General features: G+C 35.5%; 2 protein-coding genes across 2 annotated transcripts in view; both read right to left on the bottom strand.

Moving 5' to 3' along the window:
- Window positions 1-318: 318 nt before the first annotated feature.
- On the bottom strand, window positions 319-2,410 carry LOC129314592 (vicilin-like seed storage protein At2g28490). The gene is made up of 5 exons (XM_054958072.1): window positions 2,083-2,410; window positions 1,825-2,006; window positions 1,638-1,721; window positions 1,123-1,542; window positions 319-958 (listed from the first exon to the last, which is right to left on the bottom strand). The coding sequence occupies exons 1-5, from the start codon at window positions 2,408-2,410 to the stop codon at window positions 500-502; spliced, it is 1,473 nt and encodes a 490-aa protein (XP_054814047.1). The 3' UTR covers window positions 319-499.
- A 2,651-nt stretch (window positions 2,411-5,061) lies between these two features.
- LOC129312468 (tRNA ligase 1-like) overlaps window positions 5,062-25,474 on the bottom strand; it is a 28,011-nt gene continuing 7,598 nt past the window's right edge. Inside the window, 22 exon segments of the mRNA XM_054955108.1 lie at window positions 5,062-5,699; window positions 6,680-6,838; window positions 6,974-7,076; window positions 7,825-7,905; window positions 9,544-9,620; window positions 9,810-9,881; window positions 9,979-10,055; window positions 16,715-16,775; window positions 17,456-17,506; window positions 17,508-17,554; window positions 17,741-17,848; window positions 18,967-19,221; window positions 19,224-19,251; window positions 19,460-19,505; window positions 19,507-19,524; window positions 21,092-21,171; window positions 21,843-22,006; window positions 23,697-23,728; window positions 23,845-24,005; window positions 24,364-24,528; window positions 24,644-24,708; window positions 25,063-25,191. Coding sequence (XP_054811083.1) covers window positions 5,310-5,699; window positions 6,680-6,838; window positions 6,974-7,076; window positions 7,825-7,905; window positions 9,544-9,620; window positions 9,810-9,881; window positions 9,979-10,055; window positions 16,715-16,775; window positions 17,456-17,506; window positions 17,508-17,554; window positions 17,741-17,848; window positions 18,967-19,221; window positions 19,224-19,251; window positions 19,460-19,505; window positions 19,507-19,524; window positions 21,092-21,171; window positions 21,843-22,006; window positions 23,697-23,728; window positions 23,845-24,005; window positions 24,364-24,528; window positions 24,644-24,708; window positions 25,063-25,191 — 2,369 coding nt within the window. The 3' untranslated portion in view covers window positions 5,062-5,309.

Raw genomic sequence — 25,474 nt, 5'->3', positions numbered from 1 at the left:
CACTTTTAGACTGGTCTAAAATTTAATCTGAATGGTTTATATTCAAATTTTTTTAATTGGTGTTTCTTAAATAATTTTTTTTGGCAAAACTAACGTTATCTTTATTTTAAATTTTATATCTATTAAAATACTTTTTTTTAAAAAAATCAAAGTAAAAAACTGTAAATCTAATTTTGAACGGTCCAAAGGCCGCATGATAAACACTGAAACTGATTGTTAATAACTAGGAGAGTAGATAACTACTATATTTAGTTTTGAGGAGAACCATGACGAGGAAGCCACGTCAATGAACAGAGATGAAAATTTTATTGACGGCGAAGGAAAATTCGTAAACAGAAACTGAACAAAGAAAGGAAATCCCAAACATAAAAATAAAACGGACAACGCGACTTAGCTTCTAGCCAGCAAAATAATTTATTCTCGCTAATCCCACTCTGTTTTTCCTAATTATCATAATCTAATCAGAGCTCAAAGTCATATCTTAAAGCTATAAATAAACTCAACGCAGCATCTGTCTCTGCCTCCCTGGTTCTTCCCTTCGATCCTCTTCTTCCCCGCGTCTTACGTCTACGTCTCCAGGTGACGCCCCTTCAGCTGGTAGGATTACAGACTCTCCCTGAGCTTTCACCACGCGCCGCATCCTGTCCTCACTTACGCCAAACGATGCTGCAAGCTCAGGTCCCAACAAGGTGTGGAGAAGCGACGATCCTCCCGCCAGAAACTGAGGCCTGTTCTTCCTCGCCGATGTCGTGAACCCGACAAACTCGAATGATCCAGATCTGGATGCGATTTGACAGAATGGGAAGTATCTCGGTACGACGAACACATCCCCTTCTCTGACGTGGGCACTCATCGCTGCAGTTCCGTTTGGAAACACCACATGAATCTTTCCGGTTCCGTACAAAATGATGCCGTACTCTGTTGCCCTTGGATTCACATGCGGTGCCATCATGGATCCCTGCCATATTAATGGAGAAGAATTGAAACATTGCCGGAAATTTTGGATTTGGAAAAAAGTAGTAGTCATTTTTTGTAGAGACACAAATTGTGTATACAGCGTAAGTCTCACAAATCGCTCCGAAATCCTAGTCCAAAGGGTCAAAATTGAGTTAGTTTGCTTACGGCGGTGAGATTGACGAGATAAACGCCGATGCCGGAGCGTCTGAGTGGGGAATAACTGGAGCCGTCCAAAGCAACGCTCCAACCGAATCTATTTCTGAAATCGGGTTTGCTGTCGTAGAGGTTGTAGGAGTCGGGAGATTTAGCGAAATATCTCTTCTCTCTTTCCTTGTTCTCACATCCAAAGACAAATTTCACGAGTTTCCTCCATGACCAATCTGTTTGCTCTGCCTCCTCCTCCTTTTCTTCATCATCACCGGATTCTGCTTGCTCGTCCACCATTTTCTTGAGGTGTTCTAGTCTGTCGTGCTCTTTCAGTTGAAGGAACTTCGTCCACAGGCTTGGGGCGTGAGAGTCATCCACAAACACGATTGGCCCTTCGTGTTGCCCCTTGAGGATTTGCCTTAGCTCAAGGCCTGATGTCTGTATGATAAACAAAATCGTTAAGTGTACCGTGCCGACGATGGAAGTTTGCTATTTTTCTTCTCTGCTGCTGCAGAGTTAAACTTGCAGCTTACGTTTAAAGCGGCTCTTAGGACTTCAGGTCCGAACCCAGAAAGAACTGATGGTGGGCAGGCTCCTCCTCCTCCGATGTAGAAAGACTGCGTACAAACTAGGAAAATCAGTCTTCAAAGGAAATGAAATAATAGCACTACAATGTCAGTTGATTTTGAAAAACGGATGTTTGTAACACAATGCATGTACCTGGAAAACGCCTATTCCCAAGCTCTCAGAGGGGTCAATGCTACAGATAATATGAAGTCTCTGGCCTCGCCCTGTGTTCACCAAGTAGAATACAGAACCAGCTGAGATTCTATACACATCCCCAGTTTTCAAACGCCTCTCTGCCAGTTTATCTTTGTAGATGAATCCCAACTTTGCCTCCCCTGCAATTAACTGATGTCTCAAGACAAACAGAAACTGACAACCAGGAACACGAGAGAGAACCAGAGATTGTAATACCTCTGCGAATGAAAAGGATCAAGCTAGAGTCGAGGTACTGAGGAATGAACAGGGACTTTGGTTCCATGTTGATGAAGCCAATGTGCATAGGCTTGTCCACAATCCTACCGCCATAGCTTTCCGTAACTTTCATTTCGCCTGCATCAGTCTTGATTACTTGCTTCGAGCGTCGTAACAAGAACCAGTCACTTGACTCTGCAGGCAACCATTTCCCTTCTCTCTCTTGCTTCTCGCTACTCCAATCTTCATCTTCAGCGAAACTCGTACCCTTTGCCAATGCATGGCAAAGAACAAGAAGAAAGACCAAAAGGGTAGCTCTGTTTAACATAGTTTCTTCTCTTCTTTCTCTCCTGCGCGCGGGAATTGAGCGATGGGGAAGTAATGGTGGATTGAGGGGTTTATAGAGAGAGGAGGAGCAGAATGCGAGAAGATACGTGGCGCGCATGTAGAAGCGGGGGGTTTTTGCTGGCGATTCTTGGTGTAGACACAGGTGAAATGAAAGGCTTGAGCTGGACGTAGGCTGTCACGTGCATCAAAACATTTCCTTCAAAACACCCTTCTGGGCCATATTTCCATTAAATATATATATATATATATATATGAGTGCATTTGTCTGCTGATTAAGTACGTGTTTGAATTAAAAATTTCGTAATGAAGATCAGAATCATCTGAAATTAGCAAATTAAAGTTAGGCAAAAAATTTGTGACTTTAACATAATTAATTTATGCTTGTATATATTTTTTAAAATTCAATTGAATAAATTAAAATTTATTTAAATGATTTAATTTAAAAGAAATTAATATGTATAATGACAATAATAAACACAAACTTTCTTATAAATGTTTTTCTGACTAATTTGATGTTTTTTAAAAAAATATCAAACTTTAAATTACAGCTTTTTAAAAAAAATAGAATAAGAAATATAAAATAAATTGATAAACTTAAAAATCTCAATTTTTTCAAAATAGAATGAAATGATTTATAAAATATTCCATTAAAAATAAAATAAATTAATAAATTAGAACGCACTTTGTATTATGTATAACATTTGAAGAATTAAAAATAGAGATTAAATAAAAAATAGGAACAAAAAAAATATGAGGGGTGGGAGATAAGAACTTATGCCTGTTACAAATGCCCCTCCCTTTTATATATATATATATATATATACTTCCTCCGTTAAAAAATGTGAGGCATTTTTAATTAAGTTTCACCTTTCAATTAAATAGTTACTTACTTTTAAACTAATACTATCTTTTTATATTTACCCCTATTAAATACCCTACAATAAATATAAAGTTATTCATCAATAGAGGTACTTTTAAAAAAATAATTACACTTTAAAAGACTAAAAACGTCTTACATTTTTAAATATCCAACTTTTTAAAAAATATTTTATATTTTTGAACGGAAGGAGTATATATTTGGGTCTTCCCCTCCCTTTTATTATTATTCTTTCACATTCTTTGTTATTGATGTTTGCCCCCTTTGTCTTAGGATTTAAATTTAGTGACTATACTTAATATAAATATTGAATGTATGTATTATCTAAACTATTAAAATACAGATCAATAGTTTTAAAATCATACTTCATTTAAAATTAATGAATAAATGACTTTATTTAAACTGTTGATATAAATTTCAATAGTTCAAATGATACAGATACTTAATATTTATAGTCACCAAATCTAAATCTCTCTCTCTCAAATCAGGCTAATGTTCTCTCAATGGGTGTTGAAAAGCTCCATGGATTAGCTTTAGTTGAAACAAGCATTTATCCTAGGGGCTCTTGTTAACCTATTTTTTTTATCCAAATAAGATTTTTAATTTTGCAATGTACTTTTAACATTTTAAATAAGGTTTAGGTCGTGCCATCCAACCCTCAGTTGGTATCTAATCCAAACATACCCTAAATAATGTGCTGGATAATAAATTTTAACTATTAAAATGCATTTTATTTTTATTGTTTTAATTTCTTTAGTGATTTTAATGTAATATCGAAAATATCTCTCAAATGAATAATAGACAAATGAACTATTTTAATGTAAAATTGAAAATATCCCTCAAATGAATAATAGACAAATGAACTACTTTTAATTGAACAAAATTTTAAATAAAAAATTTAAAATTCAATTCAAAAAATTTAAAAATAGAGAGATAAGACGACAACAAGGACAACGGATGTGGTGGTACGGTTCGTGAAAGGTTAAATTAACAGCAAGGTCCTATTGGTTATGAAGTGTAAATTTTATAGCTTATATAGCCTCGTATAAGGTTTAATAAACATGTATGCGTGATTTAGTTTCGAACAATTCTGTTTTCTTGCCAGACTTCTGAGAAATCTGGATGGAAGAAGTCTAAGAAATAAAAGTATGTTATTCATAACTAATCAGTATACTAAATAACGCAGCTACTATTACATTACATACACACATGTAAGCATGCATATTGATCATATGCGACCACCACTTTTTCAACCATGCATGTCGAGAGATATATATGTATATATGTATATTGCGGTTAAATATTTAAAACTATTTTTCCCCCCTTGGAAAAAGTCTCATTTTCGGCATTTATAAAGTAGATGGCAAAACGAAATTCAATTACATTGTGAAATAATTTATAATGATATGAATGAGGGAACTACAACTCAGCAGTCAAGAAAAGAAAAGAAAACTTCTTGTACCCTATTTTGAGATGCTTGTCCTCCAGAATCCGTTTGAATTTAAAGAGAACAAGTCCACCGAAGTGCATGCTATGGGAACAAAAAAAGCAGGTGGTATTTTATTTCTTTTGAGCAATCTCACCTTACCATTGGAAGGTGGTAAATGATGACGAGAGACGATACTGAACCTTAATTGGTTAATGTATCACTTTGAATTAAAAAAAGGAGGAGGAGGAGGTATGTTTTTTCAACAATTTTATACATAGCAGGGGCCGTGGATCGAAGCAGGTATGAATGCGTGTCAAGACGAAAGTGAAATAATTATACGATATAATTATAGGTTTTCCTCTATCAGAACAAAACGTACTTGAGCAGACAACTCCGCGCAACATACAGATGAGAAAATGCAGGCCTCTACAAAAATTTTCCCCATCAACTCTCTCCATTCTCTAACACCCAATGCATTATGCAAGTCTAGTCACCTGGTTTCGCGATGCAATAACATCTTTTTTTATTCTGTTCTTTCTTATTTTCAAGAAAGGAATGAATGGCAAAAGCGGCTTAAAAGAACTCCACTGTGCTGGTTATAGTGACGGGAGGATTCAAGTCAACACGATTTGCTTTGCCCTGCTCATGCAACTCTGGCAATGTGTTAGCTTCTTTGGCGGAAACCCCATCGGCAGTCCATAAGGTGACATGAGGCCAGGCGTTTTTGGAAACTATCTTTTCACCTTCCAATGAGCCAGGACAAGCTTCAAATGCAGCCATTTCGTCCGAGAAGAGCAGAGCTTTCAACTCCACTGGCACCTGCTCATGCAAGATCGCGCCATAATCCGCAACAGCTTTCACACCATGACTTCTCTTGTGGGCAAGAGTGACGTGGGCTTTCTGCAGATTCTCTAAATGCTTCCCTTTAAGAAAAGCTTCAACTGACGCATTATTTGAAGCTATCTGCATATGTAAATAGATTAGACAAAGGTCCTGATTTCTATATCATTATGATTCTTCAAGGAAAATATCCAGAGATTGAATTCAGAGCGAATGCTGGGGTGAGAATTGTGGCAGGAGGGAAACTATGAAGCCGGTTGGTCATTGGAAAGAATGAAAATGGAACTGGTTAAGAAACTAAAAATAAAAATGTACTAATTTACCCTTCCCCTCATGGGCAAGTATGACAAAACCCAATATCACAAACCATAAATGTGGAAATCACCATATCCTTCACAAATCTCATGAATTATGACTTCCAACCTAAGGAATTAAATTACCCTCTCCCTCATGAACATGGTTGATCTATCTTTCCTTCACATTTTGATCATTTTATTTTTGTCTTTATTTTTTTAATCCATTCCATTCTCATCATTTCCAACAACCAAACAACCCCTATGTATTGCACTGAAAGAAGGTGCAGACAAGAAAAAAGAAAAATAACGAGGGAAGGGGCAAGGGAATAAATGGATATGTGGCCCCAAAATTTTTTGTTGTTGGCTCTTGTATGCATAGGTATTTCTACATGAGATCTTCCAAATGTGAGTTTCTACTTAGCCAACCCTCATCTGAATTTTTTTTAAAAAAGGAATACTATAGTTGCAAACATACATAAAAATAATGCTCCAATGACTCATTTCTTTCTCAGGATTTGGAACTCAAAACAAATGATCCAATTCAGGTCCAGAAGATGAAAAAATATATATCCAATCAAGAAGCACCGACATAGCTACTACCTCAAATGGAAAACACGTGGCCTAACTTGAAAAAAAAAAATTGTCCTGAGCATGGAATTTTTACTTCTGAGTGCCCTTTCATACATAACGGAAGGGTAGGAAATAAAAATAAAGAATGCTGAGTTGCTGATTAAAAAAAAAAAAAATCCAATCAACATGCTGGGAAAAAGAATCAAAGGCAACCCAAAGAGCAGAAACTTTACTTACATTCTCAAGGACACCTTGAATTTCTGTAACAGGCAGACTGAGCGCAGCAAAAACAATGGTTCCAAATTTCCTCTTCTCAGTTTCTGGTGGCGTATAATCACCCTTTGCAATGTTCCTTAATTGTTCTGAGACTTGCTTGACAGCAAGCTCAAATGGAACCTGCAGATGTTGAGGGCAAACGATAGCATTTTAGAATACAATCTTTTTAATCTTAACTTAAGAAAATATTAGCAAGATGTGAATGCAAAATTTCAATTGAAGTGGAAAAGACGACGACCACGAAGATATACTAACCTGAATTGAATTAAGATATTCGGCATTTCCAAAAAGAATCTCACGTAATTGTTTCTCCCACATGGTCCATTCCTTGGCATAGGATCCCTTGGTAGACTCTAATCTGTTACAATAGAGATCAATTTATGATTGTTGTATTCTCAACTCTAAACCCAAAATCTTAGTGTCTAAAGTAGCTTAACCCATAGCCATCTATCAATAATCAATTAGTAAAATAAATGATATTGAAAGACACAACCCATGCTTCAATTATATGACAGGACAGAAAACGTTCAGCGCACTGTAGCCCAAGGTACTTTGAAGAATCATGGGAGAAAACAGCCTCATGTATTAACACTTAAACCGAACACTTAACAGAGAAGATCTCAAAACTCTCTTTTAGGCCCCCTTTTGCCTGAATTATCTCAAGACTGTTTTTTGGGGAGCTCTTGATTGTTCGACCAGTGACAGAGGAATAAATGTGAGACTAAGGTTTTCATTTAAAAATACAAGCAGAAAATAATTTCTTTGCCACAGCTCAGCTAAAATTACAACATGCTGATATGCAGTGACATCCTCATCGTATGAAGAAAGCAGAATATAAGGCAAAGCAATGTCTTCCTCTGACATTCTGTTCTCTTCGCGCTAAAGACAAGTCAAGAATTATTTTAGTGCTTACAGCTGAAATAATAACATTTGTAGAAAGTAACTATTAATTACCGGTCTAGAATAAATACAAACAGAATGGTGCATTAATGTATGTATTTATTCTAAAGCTAACACAGTCACATCGTAATATTTGTTAAATAAAGATCAAAAGCATTCACAAATGCTCCATTCCCAAATGCAAGTAAAAAACCCATAACATCGACCTGCCATGTCTCTTGGTGTGAAGCTTATACAGATTTATGCCCTCTTCCAAAATGGACTGCACTGGCTGAGGAAGGGGATTCCTGCATATCAGGAAACACATAACAAATGAAGTAATTCTGATGAGAAGGATGCATGGAATCACCTATTTCAGATGTTAAACAGAGTTCTTCATTTATAATGAAACTTAGATCCAGGTCTGGGTATGGAGATGTAATTACACAGAAAGACTTTAATATGAAAAAATAAGGCAGCTCTGCAAGAAACTGGAAAGACAGACAAAGATAGTCATTGCAATATAACATATACTTGAAATTTCGTAGTTCAAGCGATAAGCATTCCTGAAAAATTTTACAATGCTACCGATACACAATAATCATTATACCACCCAAGCCAATTTTAATAGTATGTATATCCCCGTCATCTTTCTCATGTAAGTGTGGACCAAGGTAGCCAGCTGATGAGTCCCACTCCACTGTGGCCACCAAAGATTATAGAAGTTGAGATAGGGAGTGCCAGGGGGCAGAAAATCAGGGGACTATTGGTATAGAAGAAAGCACAGAGGTTAAAAATCAGATAAGATAGAAAGTAGAGGAGCAAAAGAAGAGAGTAATGATGAAGGGCAAGTGAAAGCAATTAAAAAGTATAAAGATGTTAGCTAAGAAAGATGAAGCAGAGAACTTTGGTCAAATTTTTGAAGGAGAGAGCCAACCTCTTGAAAGCTGGGAAAACTTTAAGGTTTGACGTTCTAGTCCTGCTAGGCTATGCTGGAAGTGTGTGTTTATTTAGTAAGCACTGAAGTCTCTCAGTGCCTCCTGTTTGTTAGTGTTTTGAAACTGTAATCTGTGTTCTCTCTCAATCAGTGTTGCTTTTAGCATTTGTGTGGTTTCATATTCTGTAGCAGAGATATAATCATTCTGAGTTTTGTTGATGTGTTTCTGGGTGTCATAGGGATGCTGGGTTGGATCTTACAAGTTGATATATTGTCAAAAAGTGTTCAATGAATTAGCGAAACTCAAGTTCCTCAGTTGGCTTAACTTTCAAAACTCAAGTTCCCCAGTTGGCGTAAATATCAAAAATCAAGTTCTCCAATTGACTTAAATTTTCTGTACTGATTTCTGTATTGCTTTGAGTTTTCCATCGGAGAACTTCACTGGTTTCTAATAGACAATAGTAGCCCTTTCCTAAAGACATTTGAAGAAATGAGGTCCAGCTCCAATAGCATAGTCAAAAGCCTATAGGATCCCTTGAAACTAGCTATTTAGGAAGGTATAGCCTCCAAACTTATAGCCCCACTTAGGTATTTCATATTACCCAATGTGACACTCTATTGGACCCTACAGTGAAGACACCTTTTATAACTAAGGACCAACATTTTCTGTCCTCGCCTAAACCTACTTCTTAACTCTAAATGTATCAAAACTTCTGGGTTGGAAGAAGTAATAATAATTCACAAGGGTTGAATGGAAGACAAATATATATTGAAAGAATAAGGTAGAGCAAACAATTTGAGGCTGTGGAACTACTACGAGAACATTAAATAACAAAAATATTGTTTTCAAAAAGAAAGTACTGCAGGAAAGATAGATATTGATACAAAGGTAGGAGAATCATACTCTGCTAAACATATAACACCAAAATGCAGAAGGGGGGGGGGAGGAAAATGAATCATGATGAACTGAGTACAAAGAGTATTGATACTAGCTATAGAATGGAAGCACCTGTCTGATTTTAACAAAGGCATCTTAACAAGTGAGCCGAAACGCTCAATTAATTCGCCCTCAAATTCTCTACGATCCTGAAAAGCATCAATGCATAAATTATAAAAAACAATTTTCTTTTACTATTATTTTACCAAGAAATTTTTTAGGGGTGTGCGCAATTGATTTAAATTTTTTAATTATCCTGTACATTTCCATGAGTTAACAAAAATAGCTCAAAAATTTGAATTTTATCACCTACAAAATCAAATGCAATAATGCCGTACCTTGCCTTCATAAAGATGATAAAACATGAGCAGCACGTATCCAGCATTTGGAGATTCTTTGTCAAGACTTCCCTTAAATAATTTGAAGAAAACAAAAAGATTTACAAAGGTACCAATGATTTTGAAGAATAGGAATAAAATGTATATCCAGAAAGGCACCAAAACATACTGGATGGTTAACTCGTTGAAGCACTCGAAACATGAAAACAGCCAATGCATCAAGGGAGTAAGGGTTTGAGTCAGTTCCTGCAGAAAATAACATAAAGTGAAACATACTTAGAAGAAACATGAAACTAGACAAGCCAAGCTAACTATCACGATGACCTCCATGAAATATCATAGGGTAAATTGCTCTTTAGCCCTTGAGAGATATCAAAATTACAGTCATTTCTATCCCGAAAATATACACAACCTTCTGCTGAGATGCATTACACTTGTCTCCCTTGCAAATAAGCTGCAATTTCATTTATTTAGACCAAAATACCATATAGCTAATATATAATATAACAAATATTTAATTGTTTGACCAGTAGAAAATGGTGGATTTTTAAAATTTAGCAAAAGATAAAAGCATTGAAAAATATATTAGAAACAAAAAACATATCCACAAAAATAATATTTCAATATTAGATCTATATATAATATTTTAATTTCAAGAAGAAATTTTTTATTAGTACATATTCATAAGTACAAACATTGTCATAAATATAATAAAATTTTAGAACAAACTAAATTCTTGGTTTCTAAAATAAATTTTGAACTAGAAGTTTAAGAGATTACATTTTTAAATAATAAACAAAATCAATATTATTCTATAAGGTATTTTGGTTATCTTGTGGTCTCAAGGGAGGCATGTATATATTTCTGTGCAAATATGAGACATTTATTGTAAAGATATTGCAACTATTGTAAATATTTCTAGGCCTTATTAGTCTTTATTAACAGTTATTAGTCATTATTAGTATTATTTCTCTACCCTATTGTATAAGTACCTAGTTGTATTCCAATATTCAGCAAACAACAACAACAACAAGCCTTTATCTCACTAGGTGGGGTCGGCTACATGGATTGCAAGACGCCATTGTGCTCTATTATTTATCAAGCTTTTAGAAATATTATTAATTAAGAGATCACGTTCAACAACTTCAAGAGTGTTCTCTTAGGCCTTCCTCTACCTCTCTTAATCGGACTCAAAGTTATATGTTCCACTCTTCTCACCGGTGCCTCCCTTGGTCTTCTTTGTACATGCCCAAACCATCTCAACCGATTTTCTACCATTTTTTCCTCAATAGGTGCCACCCTCACTTTTTCACGTATGTGCTCATTTCGAATTTTATCTTTACGTGTATGTCCGCACATCCATCGTAACATTCTCATCTCTGCTACTCCAACTTTATGCTCTTGCTGTCCCGTTAGAGCCCAGCATTCACTACTATATAACATTGCCGGTCTGATAGCAGTACGATAAAACTTTCCTTTAAGTTTATTAGGCACTTTACGGTCACAAATAACTCCTTTAGCTTTTCTCCAATTAAACCACCCAGCTTGAATTCTATGTGAAATATCTCCACTGATTTCGCCATCATTTTGAATAATGGCTCCCAAATATCTAAACTTTTCCACTTGAGGTATAATTTGATCTCCCAATTTTACTTCCAAATTATTTTCGAATAGTCCTTTACCAAATTTACAATATAAATATTCCGTCTTACTTCTACTCAGACGAAAACCTTTCGACTCCAATGTCCTCCTCCATAACTCAAGTTTGCAATTAACCTCTTCTCTTGTCTCTGCTATAAGAACTATATCATCTGCGAAGAGCATACATTTCGGGATTTCCTCTTGAATATGTTCCGTCAAAACATTTAAAATCAAGTTGAACAAATAAGGACTCAGAGATGATCCCTGATGTAGTCCATTCTTTATAGGAAAATCCTTTGTTTGACCACTAGGCGTTCTTATACTAGTTTTTACCCCTCATACATATCTTGTATGGCTTTAATATAAGCAATCCGTACTCCCTTTTTTTCCAACGCTTTCCAAAGCACTTCTCTTGGTATACGGTCATAAGCTTTTTCCAAATCAATAAAAACCATGTGTAGATCTTTATCTTTACAACGATACTTTTCCATTAATCCCCTTAGTAGATAAATCGCCTCTGTAGTTGATCTACCTGGCATAAAACCAAATTGATTCTCAGAAATACTTGTCTCCAATCTCAACCTGTGCTCAATTACTTTCTCCCACAATTTCATTGTGTGGCTTATGAGTTTAATCCCTCTATAGTTAGTACAATTCTGAATATCTCCTTTATTTTATAAATAGGAATTAATGTACTTCTCCTCCACTCATCAGGCATTTTCTTGGATCGTAAAATCACATTAAATAACTTAGTTAACCATCTCACCCCTTCTTCACCTAAAACATTTCCACGCTTCGATAGATATACAATCAGGTCCGTTAGCTCTACCATTTGCCATTTCTTAAGAGCTTCCTTTACCTCCTTATCACGTATTTTTCGATAGAATGATAAATTTTGTTCTCCTTCACCAGTTATTAAATCCTCCAAGTTACTAGATGAATCCTCTCCATCATTGAAAAGTTTAGATGTATTCCAATATTCAGCATTAATGAGAAATAGTTTCTCTCAATTCCATATGGTATCAAAGCAAAAGATGCGAAATCAACATTAGGGATTATGGGTCATGGTTCCGTAAGGCAAAGTGTTCTGTACCCTAAGGGAGTTATGAACGTGATGATTGAGGCCTTATTGGCCATCATCCCCACCTTGGGAGTGGTCAGCAAGCACCAATCGACGGAATCCCCAAAGCTTGTCGACTTGCCACCTCTAGATCTAGTGCCAAATTACGTAGGTGGTGCATGGGGGAGTGTGCCATCGCCATTCAGGCTGTTGCTCATCTCTTTGGTGACGAAACAAGATTTTCGATGAGATCCCTAAGATTCCTACAGCTGGGTACCCTTTTTTGATTTTTTTTTTGTCTCTATAGTATGTTCAGGCTTCTATTTGAACAATTCTGGAGTAACAGTCAGATAGTTCTGCCGATTCCTTTCTCATGTATGGGTTTCATCTCACAGGAAGCTCTAGAATGATTATTTAGACCCTCATAAATACTATGATTACAGTGACCTAATATGGGTCTCTAGCATTAGTAGAAGAATAGGGGTCTTCAGGAGCCTCCGAGCATATGATGTGTTGTCATGAGTTGTTTACCACTTATACCCCATGTGTTAGAAATATTAAAATCAAGATTGCAGATGGCTCCTTAACCTTGTAGCAGGAAAAGGAAGTATTCAAATTTCTGATTTCATAGTGTTAGAATTTATACTTCATGTGCCAAAACTTGATTGTAGCTTACTTTCAATTAGTCAATTGACCAAACAATCCAATTGTTATGCTAAATTCCTCACATCCCATTATGTGTTTCAGGATATATCATCTGGAGTGACAATCGAAAGTGTTAAGAGGTATGAAGGGCTCTACTACTTCAAAGTCACCATTCGAGTGGGTAACTTACTGGTTGTTGGTAATTTTGTATCTATCTCTAAAGTTATTGATTTTAATGCTGTGACATAACAAGATGGGTCATCTTAACTTTCTTATCCTAAATATCAATGACATTCATTGTGAAGTGTGTTAACTTGCCAAATACTATCGAACATCCTTTCCTAGAGCCAAATACACACCCACCAAGCCTTTCACAACCATTCACAATGACTTATGAGAACCATCTTCTATACTCAATCTTACTAAAGCAACATGTTCATTTCCATCATTGATGATCACATTTGTGTCTGTTGGGTTTATCTTTTACAAAACAAGTTTGAGGCTACATCAACATTCATGAATTTCTTTAACATGATCAAAACCTAGTTTAATACTATAATTCAAGTCTTACAAACTAACAATGGCACTGAGTACTTTAATTGATCTTTAAGCACTTTCCTCCAAATGCATGGTATTGTCCAATTCTTGTGCCTACATACCCCAAAAAAATAGGGTTGCAAAAAGAAAAAAATCATCATCATACACTTGATGTTACTAGAGCACTTATGTTTACCTGCAATGTGCCTAAGTTTTATTGGGGGGATGCTATTTTGACCATGACCTACCTCATCAACCATATGCCTAGTCAAATCTTATCCTTTGAAACTTCTCTGCAAAAATTGCAAAGTTTTTCTCTCCACATCCCATATCAAAGCCAATCTTTCGCTTCATGTGCTTGGTTACACAATCTGTGTCCATAACCACCAACACACCAAACTTAAACCTCAAGCAATCAAATGTATATTTGTTGGCTTATCTGCTACTCAGAAAGGATACAGATGCTTTGACCCTGTTTCAAAAAACACATTTGCTAGCCTTAATGTCACCTTTCATGAAGCTACTATATTCTATCCCAATTCTTCGATTCAAGGGGAGAGTATAGGAGAATTTCAAAGTTAGGAACAAGAACTCAATAGCAATCTAGTGCATATTAAGCCATTATTACTACCAACCTCTGAGTCATTATCTTCATCTAAGCCTTTACCTTCATACCCTCTTATGTCACAACCTAAGGAACACAAGCAACACAAGCAGACAAGGGGAGAAGCAAAGAGACCACGAAAGAGAGAACTATCAATTTATACTTGAAAAAGGAAATCGGAAGATAGTAAGCAACTTATACCTGAAGCACTAAGAGAGTCAGAACCAAAGGTAGCTCCTGAAGCAGAAACTCACGGAGACTTAGAATAGATGGTATAGAACAAGTGAATCTACTGATCTTGATCTTCCTATTGCTTTGAGGAAGTAACCTTGTTCATGTACTTTCCATCTGATAGAGAGGTTTGTCTCATACAATGCACTTTCTCTGCAACATCAGGCTTTTGTCACTAATCTTGATAAAGGTAAAGGTACTTGAGACTATACAGGAAGCCTTAAGCATTCCTGAATGGCGGAGTGCTGTCATAAAAGAAATGAGGGTCCTGGAAAAGAATGGAACGTGGAAACTTGTTCCAACTACCCCAAAGGAAAGAAAACAGTGAGTTGTAAGTGGGTGTTTACCCCAAAATACAAGGTTTGATACAGCCCTTGACAAATTGAAAGCACGTTTCGTTGCAAAAGGGCTTACCCAGACATATGGTTTGGACTAGGAAGAAAACATCTGCTCCGGGTGGCAAAACTAAACACGATCGGAATCTTATTGTCTGTAGCAGCTAATCTTGAGTGACCTCTTATCAACTTGACATCAAAAATGCATTTCTGAATGGAGAGTTGAAAAAGAAGTTTACGTGACTCTACTCCTCGAGTCTGATAAAGGCTGAGAAAATAAAGTCTGTAAACTGAAAAAATTTATATATGGCTTGAAAACAGTCACTAAAGGTTAGTTTGATAGGTTTTTGAGAGTCCTAAAGTCTGAAGGTTACAAGCAAGCTCTCTCAAATCATACAATGTTTGTTAAGGTTGAGGAAAGCAAAAATGCATTCTTATTGTCTATGTTGATGAGATGATACTCACTGGAGATCATTTTGAGGAGATATAGAGAGTAAAGGGTACCCTTGGCAAGGAATTTAAAATTTAAAGTCAAGGATCTTGGGAAGCTAAAACACTTCTTGAGATTGAGTTGGAAGTTGCAAGGTTAAGAAGAGGAATCTATGTTTGTCAGAGGATATATACTTGATCCTTGATGGAGACAGGTATGTTGGGTTGCAAACCTATTGAAATCCCTGTTGAAATCAAGAAACCAAAGAAGAAGCCTAAGGAAGTGAAGAAGAGGAGGAAGCCAAAGAAAAGGAAGAAGTAGTTGACAAGGAGAGATATCAAAAGCTCATTGGAAGCTGATATATCTCTCTCATATAAGGCCAGATATAGCATTCGTTGTCAGTGTAGCCAATCAATGTATGAGTTGTCCAATGAAGAGTCATATGGAGGCAGTATATAGGATTTTGAAATACTTGAAAGGCACTCCTGGTAAGGCTTATTCTTCAGAAAACATGAGCAGAGATCCATTGAGTTTACACTAATGCAAGTTGGGTGGAATCTATAAAGATTAAAGATCAACCTCTAGTTATTGTTCATTTGTGCAAGGAAATTTAGTTACCTGGAAAAGCCAGAAGCAATGAGTTGTTTCAAGAAATAATGCTGAATATGAATTAAGAGCTTTGGCTCAAGGAATAGCAGAGGAGTTGCCGCTGAAACGAGTTTTAAATGAAATACAAATGGGAGCAAGCTCACTATTAAAGCTTTACTGTGATGATCCATAAACATAGCCCTTAAATCCAGTAACACATGACAGATCTAAACATGTTGAAATAGACCGGCACTTTATCAAAGAAAAAGTAGAAGGAATTTCGTTAGTATTCTCTATCTTATAACTGACTAAGTCAAAGATAATGTGAAATTTTATTATTTAATTAATTATTTATTAAAGTGGTTATTATCTAGTATATATAGCCGATCAGTCGATAACCACAAACACACGATAGTTTTCACTTATTCCATTATTTCTGAACTCTCTGCAAATTACGGAGTCCAGGGGATTGTACATTTGTCTATACTCAAGGTAATCAAGGTATCTCTAGCGATCATGGATTCTTTAGGTACACACACATTACTTTGTTTAATATCATTTGTTTATATGAATTGAGATATTAAGGTTTACACGTGGTATCAAGTTAGACTCGAACAATACGTTGTTTTGTTAATTCAGATTTTCAAACAAGATATATACTCAGTTCACTAAAGAATCCAGTGTATCGCACAAATAAAACAGCAAAGCTTCCTCACTAAGTTCACTTGGAGATATAACCATTAATTATAGATATATATTCCTAAAACAATATCATGAAGTATTAATTGCAGACACAGTCGGTACAAAAATTCCAGGGTTTGCGGTTTATATAACCTTCAGATTCAGGCACAACTGGAACAGCAGAGGCTCTAGTTCTGTTACACATGTCTTCTAACTGCATATTTGACAATCAGATTATGTCCAATATAAAACAATGTTGATAAGGAGATAATATTCTGGTTGATGCGGGGAAATTTAGAAAAAAGTGCTGGTGCTAAGCGTAAATTATTAAAAATAAATAAACAAATAAATCCTTCAATTTGTTGTAAAGTTAGCCCCAAAATAAGAATGCTTTCAAGTCAAATTTATGCATCTCAGAGAATAAGAACACAAAATGGAATTAAGCTTTAGATTTTTCCGTCACTCAGTCATCTTAACCATGCAAGGGGAACGCAAATACCAGCAGCCATATGACTTTAGCACAAGGAAGAAATGAACTTCCAGCCACTAAAATACACTTGCAAGTGGCCAATGTATCAACTAGAATTCTATTTTTAATTGTGTCCATAACATGGAATCGATAACCTTCTATGTTAGGTTCCACTAAGAAAAATAAAGTAAATAGTCCGATAGTACCATCAAGATATGGAGAAAACAAATGGCAAATCATGTCTGAATCTAGATTAAAAAAAAAAAAAGGGAAGAGGCCCCTCTTTAACCAGTAACATATGTCATCAAAATATAAAAACCTTTCCACGCTCCCACCACCCAAAGATAATTTTTATTTTTAGAGAAAAAAGGAGACAAAGAATTAAAGCAAATAAACCATATATGGATAATAGATAGAGCACTAACTTGTCTCCAAACTTCTTCATTTGGGGCATTCTTGTCAGCAAGCATTATAGAAATAAGGTTTCTTCCTGCATTCGTCAGCAACCTTCTGCCAATACTTTGCTGATAATACGCCACACAAGCACATATTAGTTATCAAGTAGGTGTTAATTTGATAAAATTACCTAATTATTGAAGCATTATAGGTATAATAAAACCAAATCTTAACAGAAAGCATGACTCAGGATCAACACAGCTTCGTAAAAATAAAAAGTACAATTTCTAATATGCGTTCTTGATAAAACTTACCTTTAACCAGATCACCCATAAGACTATGAACTGGTCGATCTGCAAATGCATCTAGGGAATTTAGCAACTCTTTGCAAAGAGCAGACTTTGCACATCCAGGAATTCCTGAAAATAAAAAGACAAAAAAAAAAAAACAAAACAAAAAAACCCCACAGGGAGGGGGATCCACAAGGGTGAGAATCAGATAGGGGGAAAAACAGTGTGCTCGTCATGGGCAAAAACTTATATCAAACTAGAATCTGTTAAGTCTAAGTCGCACACATACACTTTGTAAAAAGGATTAATCTGGATCACAAATCTAGGGCTTATTAAAACGTATGAAGCCAATAGTTCGTTTGGGATTTAAGTTCCTCAACTTCAGCAAGTGAATCTAATGCATCTTGCTTAAAAGTGTTAGCTCATCGAATTAGTTTCCTTGTATATGAAATTTGATTAGTCAAATACAAGCACCTGATAATCTTAGAATGCTGAGTCAACACCAAGTTCTTGTTCTTGAGGGAAGGCATCGATAGATACAGACAACTGATTAAATTAGCGCCATCCTTCCATTTATTTCACCAATCCATTAAAAATGGAGGAAAATGGGGCTATTGCAAAAGTGGCTCTTCTGATTTCTTGTTTATCGAAGAATGGAATATAGAAAATAGCTTGCACAACCGAGGATAGCTTATCTAATCTCAACAGAAGGAATGAACCCGATTCAAACTTTCTTAATCTCCTGGCCTAAATAATAGGAAATAAACAGGAAATAAGTTGCAAAAAATACAAAACAAGAAGTTTAAAACACAAACAACTGCTTTTCACAAGAGAGTACGAGGCCAGGCTATGAGCCTGTGTCTAGTCATACAGCCAGCCCATGTGATTCTCCATCCATATGTCTGATAACTGCACCTGCCTGTGATTCCACACAGATAAGCCATTTCGCCTTCTATCCCTAGTACTGTGCAATCCAAAAATATTAAGGGAAATTCTTCCCAATGCACTGAAAGAGTTCATGATACAGCAAAGCAGCTGACCCATCAGCATTTAGGTACATTCTTCTATCAGTTCATCCGCAGTATACTTAATTGAAATCTTTCTCATTCTTCTAAGTTCCAGCCATTTTACATGACATATTAATCTTGAATATTATAGAGTGGGGAGGCTAAGCAATAAAAAATCTATCTGTTGGGAATTCCAATAAGCTCATTAAATGTTGCTGAAGGAAGTTGGCAAAGTAATTACCAGGAAAAACACAATCAACCCTTCCTGTTTTGCTATAGTGTTCGCAGCCAAGGTACTAGACTTTGGTGACGGTATTTCCTTCTCTGCCATAAGATCACCTTCTTCATCATGCCCTTCCTCCACAATGGCTATAAAATCTTCATTTCTTACTAAATGACCAGCAGAACCTACTAGAGCTTGGTTTTGTGGACTACGTTTTGCAAACTGTTCAAGGAAAGGTTCCGCTTCGCTAAGATATACTGATGATGAGAGTGTTTATTTCCGTACTTCCTTCTTATATACACACAGCCCTGAAAAAGGGAGAAGAATTTTCATCTGCTGCACCAACCACACGCTGAATATAATTATATGGGGTATAAAGAGTGAGGAGTCTAATCAGAATGCCAATGCAAAATTATGCAGAATATTATCTATACTGATACAGGATTCTTTTTCCCCCTTTTCCCCTTTTTATTGTTGGTTCATAGTTCATATACAAGAATGATTCAGGCATTACCATTCATCAAGCATCTTGCTAAGTTCTCTCTGCTTTCCAGAAGAAGCCCCAATTTTTCATTTGCCTGAAATATTACAAAATTTGTTCAGGATATAAGCTTTGGTGATACTGGCATGCAAACAGTACATGCCTTCATTTTTAATAACAGTTTGATTGCCAACACAGCAGGTAACATGCCAAATTCTCATTTTCCCCATTTTGACATCATCACTTGATGCAGCTACATACTGCATTATGCCTTAGGGTAACTGAAACCATATATCTATATTACTAACATGCTGAAGGGAAACTTGTCGATAAGAATAAAGTATGACTGGATGAATATTTTTGGGACAATATTTTAAGTTGTTTACAAAATAAAGAATAAATAATTAGACATATTTCCTCTTGCTCATAAGGAACTACCAATGAAGTTCAAAATTAAACAAGTCTTTGTCTTTCTATCAAACATCCTGCTTAGCATCATCGCTCACACCCTTATAAAGCAAAATGAACGATATATACACCCAATCTTTAGGAAGCACACTGCCATTAGGAAAGAATTTTGATTCTCACAGCATGAGCAACCATTATTGAACCTTAAAACAAAAATATATCTGGATAGATTGCCTATCTTAGAACAGACATCTATCTCAATCCCCAACCAATAGGAGGCCGTTTTAAAAATACATAGTGCGATCAGGGAATGTTTGTTGTTCAATTTATCAAGGCAAAAGAACAACAACAACAACAATATATACCTTATTGACAGATCATTTATATTTTCAATCTACATACCTGAGGTAATAAGCCTTTGTAAGCACCTGACCTTCTTTAAACAGAATTGACAAGCCATTTCGAATCAAAAAGGTTCGCAGCTGGAACACAAACCCAAAATAAGAACAACAAAAGGACCATAAGCAGATGCTACCAAATAAGCTTTGGTGATACTGGCATGCAAACAGTACATGCAAACAGTACATGCCTTCATTTTTAATAACAGTTTGATTGCCAACACAGCAGGTAACATGCCAAAATTCTCATTTTCCCCATTTGACATCAGCACTTGATGCAGCTACATACTGCATTATGCCTTTAGGGTAACTGAACCATATATCTATATTACTAACAACCATATATCTATATTACTAACATGCTGAAGGGAAACTTGTCGATAAGAATAAAGTATGACTGGATGAATATTTTTGGGACAAGATTTAAGTTGTTACAAAAATAAAGAATAAATAATTAGACATATTTCCTCTTGCTCATAAGGAACTACAATGAAGTTCAAAATTAAACAAGTCTTTGTCTTTCTATCAACATCCTGCTTAGCATCATCGCTCACACCCTTATAAAGCAAAATGAACGATATATACACCAATCTTTAGGAAGCACACTGCCATTAGGAAAGAATGTTGATTCTCACAGCATGAGCACCATTATTGAACCTTAAAAAAAAATATATCTGGATAGATTGCCTATCTTAGAACAGACATCTATCTCAATCCCCAACCAATAGGAGGCCGTTTTAAAAATACATAGTGCGATCAGGGAATTGTTTGTTGTTCAATTTATCAAGGCAAAAGAACAAACAACAAACAACAATATATACCTTATTGACAAGATCATTTATATTTCAATCTACATACCTGAGGTAATAAGCCTTGTAAGCACCTGGACCTTCTTTAAACAGAATTGACAAGCCATTTCGAATCAAAAAGGTTCGCAGCTAGAACACAAACCCAAAATAAGAACACAAATAGGACCATAAGCAGATGCTACCAAACATTAGACAATTATCAGCTGCAGAGCCACCTCTTGTAATAAGCAAAGCTTCAAGAACTCTTCTTTTAATAAGTAAGACTTGAGGAACTGTCAAAGATATATACTTCTAGAAAGCAAGTATCAATCAATCATAAGAGGATAGAAGAAAAAGAAGGCACGAAATGGAAAAGATTATTAAAGTCAGGGCATGTAATAATAAGTAAAAATGAAGTTACTTCCAAAAGAATGAAGATGCAAAAACTTAATGCATTATCTTGACTCTTCCAGGGACATTGATTTTAGCTGGGAATGGGGTAAGTGGTTTTGAAATCTTATTCTATGTGTTCAAACTTAGACTAATTTAACAGGGATCCATCAGAGTTGTTTTTCTCCTAATCAGTTTTTTTTCGAGGGAGGAAAGTTTCCTTAGTTCTCTCTCCCCATTTTACTATTACAATAGAAATTAAAAAAAACAAACTAATACAAAACTAAGTTTCAGACAAAATAAAGATGATTTGGAGCAGTTCAAATTCATTCAGATATACAGAATTTTTTCAGTTAAACAGCTCTGAACCATTTTCTATAAAATCATCCAACTTTGTCTTTGTCTTAAAGATTGTAAATAAGGATACGTACCTTATATGTAAGAAATTTCAATTTGACCATCAAGTTTGCATCTTCATCTGCAAAGTCATTTCCAGAGGTGCTGGTACCATTTTCAACCACATTATCATTGCCCTTAGAGATTTCACTAGATCTCTCCTTATTTGCCTTGAATATATTAATATCAACAAAAAAGCCTGAAAAAATTGTGAAGTATCTCATAATTTAATAATAAACAGCATATATTAGCTTTGCAAATTTCAAATTTGTTGAAAAACACAATTTTAAAAAGTCCAAGCAAACCGCATGATATTTCCAATTGTGGTTTCTTTTATGTAGTTTGATCACCTCCAATTTTACTATTTACTTTTCAGTTCAGATAGGATTAGATTAGGTTTATCTCCCATGATTTAGCTGTTTATTTTCTTTTGTTTAGGTAGGCTTTATCACTTAATTACTTGAGAATTTGAGTCTCTTGCTCCCTCTCTCTCATCTTCTATAAAGTACTGCTTTGCTGTTCAATAGAATAAGGTCAAAGGACAAATGAATCCCCAATTTCGCTGAAAATGATACACCATCAGTCTGTCATTGAATCAGCAACGAAGAGTCCTAGGGGTCTAGGTAAATTTTGATAGTGGTTTATTACAGGAATGTCTCGTGCCCCTAGCCCCAGAAATACTTGATATTTAGGTCTATACCTAAGTTTGAAAATGTTCTTTCAGCTCAAATGTTCAAAATTTATAATATGCTGAAATTTATGAGACATACAAGGATCAACTAGCCATCTTCTCATCTCTTCAATTCAACGTAAACTTGGAAAGGAATATCTTATTATAGTCATTCACTCAATAGTTTTAGCCTTTGGGTAAAAGTGGTATTTAACAACAATACAACAACAAGCTTTATCCTATTAGATGAGGTCAGCCACATGAGTCATACAACGCCGGTATGCTCCATCATTTATCAAGCTTTAGAAATATTGTTAATTAAAAAGTCTCGATTAACAACTTCCAAAAATATTCTCTTTGGCCTTTGTCTATCTCTCTTGATTGAGCTCAAAGTTATTTGTTCCACTTTCTTCTCACAGGTACCTCCTGCGGTTTTCTTTATACATATCCAAACCATCTCAAACGATTTTCTACCATTTTTCCTTTAATAGGTGCAAAGCCCACTTTTTTCTGTATGCGCCCATTTCAGATTTTGTCTTTACGGTAACATTGTACCAAAATCTTATGACTAAGTAGTCAAGAATTCAATCATCGTCATCCCTCATTTTCCTAAATAAAATTAATTTTCAGTGAGAAGTATAATAGGACTCTTGTCGAGACCTAAAACACAAAAGGCTTTCTTGTGAGGAGGCACGTTAGAGATTGTAAGTTTTAACAAAACAATCATTCACTTGACGTTTAAGCTTTTGAGCTTGAGTAGTCTTTTGACATGTTTTCTAATCATTCATACTTGACATTTAAGCTTTTGAGCTTGAGTAGTCTTTGGCATGTTTTCTAGGCATTCATATGGCATGACAATAAATACATATCCTACATATCATTAACTTCAAAGTGACTCACCACACAAACCTGAAGATCTGACACAAATTGGGACTCTAATCATCAAAGTACACAAACTAGCCAAGCTCTGTTTAGTTTAGTCAAAAGCCTCAATTCAGCCCAAAAATGACTTTGGAGATATATCACTCACTTTTAATATTTTATTGATGATTAGGGATTGTCACAATATACTGAAAAATTCAGATTTTTTTTTTTTTCCAAATACCAATTCAGTACTCAAACATCTACATTTCTTGAGTGAAACTTCAAGCTCTAAGCATATTTGGGGGGGGGGGGGCACAATCACCATATCTAGGTGTTAAAAATACATAATATTCACCTCGATAGAGCGGCCACAATCCGGGTTTATGCCTGAAATTGCACAAATAATGCATGAAAATAAAAATGAAAAGGCTCTTAAAGGATTTTTTTTTTTTATTAAATTAAGGAGCCAAATAATCAGGGAGATAATCAGATTAAAACAAGACCTCATCTCTTTCTGGTATCGTCGAAAGGCAGAATCACTGTGTACATGAATAACCATTCTGTAGAAAAAGTTGTCACGTGCCATGGCATCTACTTCATGGAAGTTATGATAACATTTGAATGCAGCAGGGTAGCGTTTTTCTCTCATCAACCGAACAATTTCCTGAAAATGTTTTAAATCAAAATTATCACTATAAAATGAAACCCAAGAAAAGAAGGCACCACATTTAAAAAGAAAATGTCAATATTTCTTGAGCAATGGAGACCTTTCCAATCACACATATAGAAAAGTAATAGTAAGTAATCGCTGATTACTCAAGCTAGAGAAGAGACTGCAAGTCGATTTTTTTTTATAAGAAAATACAAAACAAAAACAAGTCATGAACCAAATGATTTGACAAATTTATTAAAACCATGAGATACTAACTAATGAAAAATGAAGAAAAAGTGCATGGAAATTATAATGGTCAACTGAAAAAATGCCATGCGTAAAAACATGATTTAGAAGAGTCTAGACTGACCTGCAACTTCCTAGTTGAATAGTCTGCAGGATTGGCTTGTAAAAACTTTGAAAGAACAGATCTATCAGCATTTCTTGAATGGCCATCAGCACCGTCAGGCCCAAACCAGTCTGAGTGGTCTGGGCAAAAAGAACTGCCAACACTATTGAGAAGAGCTTTTATTTGCTGCAGAGGCATTCCAAATGCAAATTCAAATCACAAATATATCTCAAAAATTACCTTAATCAATACAGAAAATTGCCTCTAATAGACAACAGAGATAATGTACTTTATGATATACCTGCTTTTCATCAGACCTATTTGCAGCACAAATTTCTCTGAGATTTGGTCCAAAATCAAGGCCAACTAAAGGAAAAAAGGGATATTCATTAGAAAGTCCGAAATCTGAAATCTGAATTGCAACTTTTATTTTGACTACCATTTAAGAGGATCAAGTCAACAATGTGGACTTGCAAAAAGGAGCAGTACCTAATTTAGTATCACATCATAATTTTTTTTCTTTAAAAAAAAAAAAAAACCTATTCACTGACATGTATTGACTAAACATTGGATCTATGATGCCAAGCTTTGGCATAACATAATATCTTGTCACAAGGTCAGATGTCATTCGCTTAAAACTAATATTGATGAACAGATAACAAGGATTTAAAAAGTGTAGATGACACAGTGACAAGCACATAATGCATAAAAGAAGCATACCTCCGTCAGCAGGAGGAGGAGGGAATTCTTTTAAAACTTTTTCCATATGGCTTGAGCTCTCCCGAGCAACAATACGAGCCACAAGACCCTCTAAGATTTCACCTTGGGCTCTAACATGATCCTTTGAACCTGCATTGGTTCAAACAAGTATAAAAACAGTGCATTTGATTAATGGCTCATAAGAAGAGAACCTGTCTATCAGTTGAGAATTCCACCAACAAAAGAACATGAAGTATTGAAATTACAAACCAATTCATTCAAAATCCTTCCATGATACTCAATACAAAAATAAGCAAACAACAACAATGATAACAAGCCTTCTCCCACTTAGTAGGGTATTGAAGATAAAGGAAATTAAAGGGGGGGGGGAGAATGGCAGTGAGGGCCCCCAGAGGAGGGGGAAAAAAACATA

The sequence above is a fragment of the Prosopis cineraria genome, unplaced genomic scaffold (assembly GCF_029017545.1).
Source record: "Prosopis cineraria cultivar Desert tree isolate PC_DT_omini unplaced genomic scaffold, ASM2901754v1 PC6, whole genome shotgun sequence".
Taxonomy (NCBI): Eukaryota; Viridiplantae; Streptophyta; class Magnoliopsida; order Fabales; family Fabaceae; genus Prosopis; species Prosopis cineraria.
The sequence above is the reverse complement of the archived record's forward strand: the minus strand, read 5'-3'. Positions and strand labels throughout refer to the sequence as shown.

Coding starts and splice junctions, on each gene's coding strand:
- LOC129314592 (XM_054958072.1), bottom strand. CDS start 2,410: ATGTTAAACAGAGCTACCCTTTTGGTCTTTCTTCTTGTTCTTTGCCAT. Junction 1,722..1,824: donor TGGGAATAGGCGTTTTCCAG/GTACATGCATTG, acceptor GTTTGTACGCAG/TCTTTCTACATCGGAGGAGG. Junction 959..1,122: donor ATCTCGTCAATCTCACCGCC/GTAAGCAAACTA, acceptor TTAATATGGCAG/GGATCCATGATGGCACCGCA.